This window comes from Benincasa hispida, unplaced genomic scaffold (genome assembly GCF_009727055.1).
Source record: "Benincasa hispida cultivar B227 unplaced genomic scaffold, ASM972705v1 Contig815, whole genome shotgun sequence".
Lineage (NCBI taxonomy): Eukaryota > Viridiplantae > Streptophyta > Magnoliopsida > Cucurbitales > Cucurbitaceae > Benincasa > Benincasa hispida.
Window position 1 is genome coordinate 3,070 of NW_024065150.1, and position 8,536 is coordinate 11,605.

Genomic DNA, 8,536 nt, shown 5'->3' on the forward strand with positions numbered 1-8,536 from the left:
AACTATAGCTACATTACTTGTTTCTCTTATATTTAATTAAATAATTATTAGGAAAAGTTTCTATATATAAAATTGTAAATCAAAACATATTATCTTAAAAATCAAATACAAGTATTAATTATTTCAAACATTTGAAATCCATACATTTAAATTTCAAATATTTAATATCATAATGATGAAACATAATTTGAAATAAACTGTATATTTAAAATTTATTAAAATTAAATGGATATTTTAACCTTAGATTAATAAGAGAAAGAGCGCGGGAAAATGCGAGTGGTAGAGAAAAGTCTTTCGATGGAAGCTGTATCAATCGAATTGGAAATACGATGCCCACTTCTTCAATGCGATGCGGACACTTTGCTTTGTAGGACCGAAGCAGATTACGAGAGAGCCAAGCGTTTGATTTTTTCCATTTTTTAATACATTCTTCATTTTTTATCTGTTTTCTTCACAAACATTGGCATTGGCGTTTTCGATTTTTCTTGCTTGAATGTGTGCGTTTTATTTTTCTTCTGATGGTCCTTCACGCTGTAACAGAATCATTAGCTTTCGTGTGGAGTTATGATGTGTTTTTGAGTTTCAGAGGAAAGGATACTCGCTCCAGTTTCACCAGTCATCTTGACATGGCCTTGCGTCAAAAAGGAGTCAACGTCTTCATAGACGACAAGCTCGAAAGGGGTGAGCAAATTACTGAAACACTTTCAGATCTATACAGAAGCTTTGATTCTATTTGTTATATTCTCTCGAAAATATGCATTCTCTTCCTGGTGTTTGGATGAATTGGTGAAAATAATTGAGTGTAAGAAATCAAGGGCCAGATTGTTTTGCCAATTTTCTATAAGGTGAATCATCGGATATACGAAACAAACAGGAAGTTTTGGAGAAGCATTGGCCAAACATCAGACTAAGTTTAATCCGAAGATTCAAATTGGAGGGAAGCTTTAACTACTGCTGCTAACTTGTCTGGTGGGATCTAGGAACTAGGTAATATTTTTACAGAAATTTGTGTCTTTTCTTTCCAAATCTCATTTTCAATGCCATGTTTTTTAGAAAAAAATTTAAATTCATTTAGCAATGAGCTGCACAAATTTTAATCTTAGAAGATCCATTCGCTCTCAAGATGCAATTTGACTTTGTTCATCATCTTTTAATTTTGGTATGATTATGTACTTCACAACAGGAAGGAGGCTGATCTTATTCGAGATATTGTTAAAGAAGTATTATCTATATTAAATCACACTTGCACGCCCTTAAATGTAGCTAAGTATCCAGTTGGAATTGATTCCAAACTAGAATATATGAAGTTTTGCTCGCGTTATTTTTTTGAGAAGGGAAACAAATTCCATTATCAGACACAACATAAGTATGAGTCTGATACTGGTGTTTACATGATGGGGATATATGGCATTGGAGGCATTGGTAAGACAACTTTGGCTAAAGCTTTATACAACAAAATTGCTAGCCAATTTGAAGGTTGCTGCTTTCTATCAAATGTTAGAGAAGCTTCAAAGCAATTCAATGGCCTTGTTCAACTACAGGAAAGCCTACTCTATGAGATCTTGAAGGATGATTTAAAGGTTGTTAGTCTTGATAGAGGAATTAACATCATAAGGAATAGACTGCGTTCAAAGAAAGTTCTTATAGTTCTCGATGATGTGGACAAACTTGAGCAATTAGAAGCATTGGTTGGTGGGCATGATTGGTTTGGTCAAGGCAGTAGAATCATTGCGACGACAAGGAATAAACATTTACTTTCCTGTCATGGCTTTGATGAAATGCACAATACTCGAGAATTGAATCAAGACAAAGCTCTTGAGCTTTTTAGTTGGCATGCTTTCAAGAAAAGTCATCCATCGAGTAATTATTTAGACCTTTCAGAACGTGCTACAAGTTATTGTAAAGGCCTTCCTTTGGCTCTCGTTGTTTTGGGTTCTTTCCTTTGTACCAGAGATCAAGCAGAATGGAGTAGTATATTAGATGAATTTGAAAACTCTCTGAACAAAGATATCAAATATATTCTTCAATTAAGTTTTGATGGGCTCGAAGACAAAGTAAAGGATATCTTTCTTGATATTTCTTGTTTACTTGTGGGAGAGAAACTTAAGTATGTTAAGAATATGCTGAGCGCATGCCATATCAATCTAGATTTTGGAATTATCGTACTCATGGATTTTTCACTTATTACAGTTGAAAATGGCAAAGTGCAAATGCATGATTTAATACAACAGATGGGTCATAAAATAGTTTATGGTGAATCTTCCGAGGCTGGAAAAAGGAGTAGGTTGTGGTTGGAGCAGGACATTTGGGAGGTGTTTGTTAATAATTCAGTGAGTAACTCTTACCTAAAGTATCTTTAATTTACTTATTTCCAGGACTTCACATGATGGAAAATGTTTGTCAAAGTAAGTTGCGAATTATGTTAAATTACTAAATCTATGACTTTGCAGGGAACACATGCAGTTAAAGCCATAAAGTTGGACTTGCCTAATCCCACAAGGCTAGACGTGGATCCACGAGCTTTTAGAAGCATGAAAAATATAAGATTGCTTATTGTTCGAAATGCAAGATTTTCTAAAAAGATTAGGTACTTACCTGATAGCTTAAAGTGGATTAAGTGGCATGGATTTGCTTATCGTTCTTTGCCATCGTGCTTCATCTCGAAAAATCTGGTTGGACTAGATTTGCAACATAGCTTCATCAAAAAATTTGGGAAAAGGCTTAAGGTAAATTATATTTCTACGGCATGTGTATTTGATTGGAGGCTTCTTCATTGCTTTTCTTAGAATTTTTAATGGGTAGCTTACATTTTTTTATTTTTTTAATTTTTAAATTCACTAATATGTAGTATTGTAATAATAGTTTCAAATTAACATTTGCAATATCAAAGATCGATACTATGACAACTTTTTAAAATTAGTTTAATCATGATTAACTTCAAACCATAGTAACAATTGATACATTTTTCTTTTAAGTTCAACATTGGGTAGGGGGATTTGAAGGAAAATTTTTATTGATGGAAAAAATGTCAAATTATTTACAGAAATAGTAAAAAAAAAAAAAAAAAATTGGTAGATACTGATAGACTTCTATCAACGTCTATCAGTGATAGACTTCTATAAATTTCTATCACTGATAGGCATTGATAGACTTCTATCAGCCTCTATTAAAGAAGATTAAAATTTTGTTATTTTGTGGCAAATACGTTGTTTTTTTTCCCCCCCCCTTTCTCTTATTTTTCTATTTTTGAAAATCCACTGGATTTGAATCTAATTTTGTTACGAGATAGTCACTAATTCATATAAAGCCAGTGGTGTTTTTACTTTTTTAACATCAAATTTTCAATGGGTAACTTAGGGTTAGTTTGGTAGAGAATCCAAGTTTTGTTTTATGTTTTCATATTTACCGAGTTCAACAAATATGTGTTTGGTAGACAATCAAGATTTTGTTTCTGAAAATTGTTTTTGAATTTTGTGATCAAAATAGTGCAAAAAAATATTTTTATGTTTGCATTGTATCCAGATTTTGAATTTTGAATTTTAAAGTGCAGATTTATATTAAATAAAGATAAAAATACTTATGAATTACAATATGTCATATTATAAACACAAGTAATTTTTTGAAAAGTAAATATGTATTATAAATTATATAATCTAAGAAAATAATAATTGTACATAAAAATTTAACATAAAACATGTTCATAAATAAATTAATAATAGTTTATTGTCAACTAATATTTAGTGACTTACTATAAGTTTTATAATTTATAAATATAATATCAACCACATTTTAAAAAATTATTTAAATTAGAATTCTGTTTCTAAATATGCTACCAAACACATATCTGAAGACATGAAATGCAATTTTGTTTTTATTAAATTCATTGTTTTCAAATTTCTGTATTCAGATTCTCTATCAATATTATACATAAAAATGAATTTATAATGAATGTTGATATACTATTCATACACTTGAAATTAGTTTGAATAAAACAATGTACTTGAAATGATTTTTTTAGTGACTATCAATACACTATTGATACACCAATGATGTGCTCAAAATATATTTTGAATTAGTATCGATATACAATTGAAATACTAATGTTATATACATACCTCTTGGTCTTTAACATATATCATATACTAGTTGAGTTATGTTTGCTTTGGCTACACATGTTATATTTATGTATATCATATCGAATGGTATGCTTCAAATTTGGTAAATTAATAGTATCATTGATATGTATTTTTCTTTCTAAATTTGATATGTCACTCAACTAATATACGAAATATGAAGTATATTTATTATATAATTGATATACCAAATTAAATGCATATGATGTACCATCACAATCAATTTTGAAAATAGATTGATATTAATTAAAGTAAATTACATTTGGTATATAAGTTGTCCCAATTAATACAATTAAGATATACCATCAAAATCATATAAAAAAAGCTTAACACAACCAATGCCAAAATCTAAATCACATCATCAAAATCGAATTAATAGAATGAAAACAACATACACCCTAACACCATTAAAGTCATGATATAGCAATGATACAAATGTTTACTTTATATTTGGTCGATCAATTGATAGATAAAACATATCAGATTTACACAAATGAGGGTAAAATTAGAATACTAAAAAATACCAAAATCGGGTAATTTCTTTTTTGTTGTATTCGCAAATTTAGAAAAACATTGCTAGATTTATAAAATGTGTTGTTGGGATATTATGATGGTGTTACGAATGTGACGACTTGCTAGGATATTCTAATGTACCTATTGACCCAATGTCTCCCATCTTTCTAAAAAAAGATATATTAATACTCTTATATCCTTTTGCAACTCATTACAATTTTCCTCAACACGTTAATAGTAGTAAAAAGTATGTTGTTGTTTTATGCAATAGTTATGGATTAGTCCCGTAGATTAATGTAAATAGATTATTAGTCTTGATATGGATTGAGTTTATCACTGATTTGCTTTTATACATGGAGTATTATTAGTTTACCCAAATATTGATTTAAATATATTCTACTTTTTCTGTCTTTACAAGTATTATTTTAGCCACTATTTTTGTAATATTATTTTATCTAAATTATGCTTGGTTTGCCACTTACGTTCTCCTTTTCCTTTTGGTTTCTTTTCCATGTGTTTTAGGATTGTGAAAAGTTGAAACATGTTGATCTTAGCAACTCTACTTTATTAGAGCAAATTCTTGATATCTCTGCAGCATCAAACCTTGAAGAATTGTATCTCAGCAACTGCACAAATTTAAGAGCAATAGATAAGTCTGTTTTTTCTCTTCATAAGCTTACTATCCTATGCCTTGATGGTTGTTCTAACCTTAAAAAGCTTCCAACAAGCTTCTTCATGTTTAGGTCTCTTAAATGTTTGAATCTCTCTTACTGCAAAAAACTTGAGGAAATTCCAAACTTCTCTGCAGCACCAAACCTTGAGAGTTTGTATCTCAAAGAATGCACAAATTTAAGAATGCTTAATGAGTCTATTGGATCTTTGGATAAGCTTGATACCTTGGTCCTTGTACAATGCACTAATCTTACAAAGCTTCCAAGCTATCTTAAGTTAAAGTCCCTTACTCGTTTAGAACTTCGTGGGTGTCGTAAGCTAAAAAACTTCCCAACAATTGCTGAAAGCACGAAATCTTTATTGTTCTTGGATTTGGGTTTTACTGCCATAAAGGAACTACCTTCATCAATTGGATATCTTACTGAGCTCTGTGAACTAAGACTTGATGGTTGCACAGACCTCATCTCCCTTCCCAATACAATTTATTTGTTAAAGAGTCTTAAGGAACTTGATCTTGGTGGGTGTTCTAGGTTTGAAATGGTCTCCCATAAATGGAACCCAACCATCCAACCGGTATGCACTTCCTCAAAAATGATGGAAACAACTTCATGGAGCTCAGAATTTCCCCATTTACTAGTTCCAAAGGAAAATTTATGTTCTGGGTTCACATTTTTGGATCTTCAATCTTGCAACATATCAAATACCGATTTTTTGGAAACTTTCTGTAATGAAGCCCCTTTCTTATATGATATACGTTTGTCGGGAAACAAATTCTCTACTTTACCGTCATGTCTTCATAAGTTAATGTTTCTATGGAATCTTGAATTAAGGAATTGCAATTTTCTTCAGGAAATTCCAAACCTTCCCCAAAATATACAAAATTTAGATGCAAGTGGATGCGAGTCGCTGGCTAGAAGTCCAAATAACATTGTGGATATAATATCGAAAAAACAGGTTCGTCTCTTTCCATCCAATTTGTTCCTCTCTTGTAAATAGTTTTATGCATATGAGTTCTTATTCTATAGGACCTTACATTGGGTGAGATCTCAAGAGAGTTCTTACTAACGGACATTGAGATTCCAGAATGGTTCGGCTATAAGACTACAACAAATTTGATAAGTGCTAGCTTTCGTCACTATCCAGATATGGAAAGAACTTTAGCTGCCTGTGTTAATTTCAAAGTGAATGGAGATTCATCTAAAAGGGTGGCCCTAGTTTCATGCAGTATATTCATCTGCAATAGACTCCATTGTTCTTTTACAAGACCATTTCTTCCATCAAAATCAGAATACATGTGGTTAGTAACAACTTCTCTAGCATGGGGCTCCATGGAGGTGCAGGATTGGAATAAAGTTTTGGTCCGGTTTGAGGTTCATGAAGAACATGTTGAGGTTAATGTAACTATAAGAAGCTATGGTATCCATGTCACTGAAGAGCTCCATGGGATGCAAACGGATCTCAAGTGGCCGGTGGTAAATTATGCTGATTTTTATCAAATGGAGAAATTGCAAAATCTGTAAGTGAGCCTATATCACTCCCAGTTTTATTGATTGTTTACTTGTTATTTATTTACTCATTTGGAGTGAAACTATGGTAGATCCCTAAGGGGAAGCTGGATGAGATGGGATATAGGGGTGTTTGCGGGGAGGAGTTTTTTTTTTGCTGTTTCTCATACGGTCTGGATACGTTCTACGAAAATAGCACGTAGAGGGAATAGGAACAATAACAAAGAGCAAACTGTAGAGTTCTTAGCTAAATATCATACGAACAATAATCTCACATCGAAAAAGTTACAAGGAAGTAATAGGATCTAAGCACCATAAAAGAACTCTAGGACTTTGGTTCCAGATCATCTTAATTTAGAAACACTTAAGCATAGTATACTAACTGCTAAAAAACCATTATTATTATTCTTTTCTTTTATTAGTCTTAGGAGGAAAGAGTTTCTTAAATAGAAGAAATACCTAATTACAAATAAGGGAAAAATAAAATAATTACAAATAAGGAAAGAATAAAATATAGCAAATATAATACAATAAGTACAATATAAAATTTCACAACAAAGGAAATAATCAACACTCCCCCTCAAGCTGGTTTGAAGATATCATTCATAGCCAGCTTGTCAATCAACTTGTTGAATTGCCACTTTGGAAGACCTTTTGTTAACAAATCTGTAATTTGCTCTGTTGTCGGGAGAAAAGGAATGCATATTATTCCTGTATCAATCTTTTTCTTTATGAAGTGTTTATCAACTTCAATATGTTTGGTCCTATCATGAAGGACTGGATTATGGGCAATGGAAATTGCTGACTTGTTATCACAATAGATGCGTATGAGCATTATCTGAGAGAAATTCAATTCTTCCCATAGTCTTCTTATCCATATGCCCTCACAAATACCATGGGCTAATGCCCTAAATTCTGTTTCAGCACTACTTCTTGCAACCACACTTTGTTTTTTATTTCGCCAAGTAACCAGATTTCCTCCAACAAAAGAGCAATACCCTGAAGTAGATCTTCTATCAGTCGTGCTTCCTGCCCAATCAGCATCAGTGTAAACCTCAATGTTTAGGTAGTCATGCTTCGTGAATAATATACCTTTTCTTGGAATACCTTTCAAATATCTCAAAATTCTATAAATTGCTTCAAAGCGAACTGACCCGGAAGCATGCATGAACTGACTTACTACACTAACTGCGAAAGCAATGTCAGGACATGTGTGAGAGAGGTATATTAGTCTCCCTACAAGCCTCTGGTACTTTTCCTTTTCTTTTACTTCTTTTTCAGTTGCAGCAACCAATTTTAAATTTTACTCAATAGGAGTTTCCGCTATCTTGCAACCAAGTAAACCTGTCTCATTCAGTAGGTCAAGAATATACTTCCTCTAATTGACAAGAATGCCATTTTTAGATCTGGAAAACTCCATTCTTAGGAAATACTTTAAGGTTCCCATGTCCTTGATTTGAAAATCATTAGCAAGGTGTTTCTTCAAGATATTCACTCCTGTCTCATCATTACTTATAAGGATGATATCATCAACATATACTATCAAAACGACCAACTTACCACGTCCAGTATGTTTATAGAACATAGTATGATTAGCTTGACTTTGACTGAATCCATAGCTTGTGACTGCCTTTCCAAACCGTTCAAACTATGCTTTGGGAGATTGTTTAAGCCCATATAATGATTTCTTTAACTTGCACACTTTGTTAATCC

At 32.1% G+C, this 8,536-nt stretch overlaps 1 protein-coding gene across 1 annotated transcript in view; it reads left to right on the forward strand.

The window, feature by feature from the left end:
* Positions 1-443: 443 nt before the first annotated feature.
* Positions 444-8,536, forward strand: part of LOC120070051 (TMV resistance protein N-like) — a 15,156-nt gene continuing 7,063 nt past the window's right edge. Inside the window, 10 exon segments of the mRNA XM_039021907.1 lie at positions 444-703; positions 705-814; positions 817-850; positions 852-928; positions 931-966; positions 969-987; positions 1,184-2,330; positions 2,451-2,726; positions 5,169-6,272; positions 6,344-6,834. Coding sequence (XP_038877835.1) covers positions 519-703; positions 705-814; positions 817-850; positions 852-928; positions 931-966; positions 969-987; positions 1,184-2,330; positions 2,451-2,726; positions 5,169-6,272; positions 6,344-6,834 — 3,479 coding nt within the window. The 5' untranslated portion in view covers positions 444-518.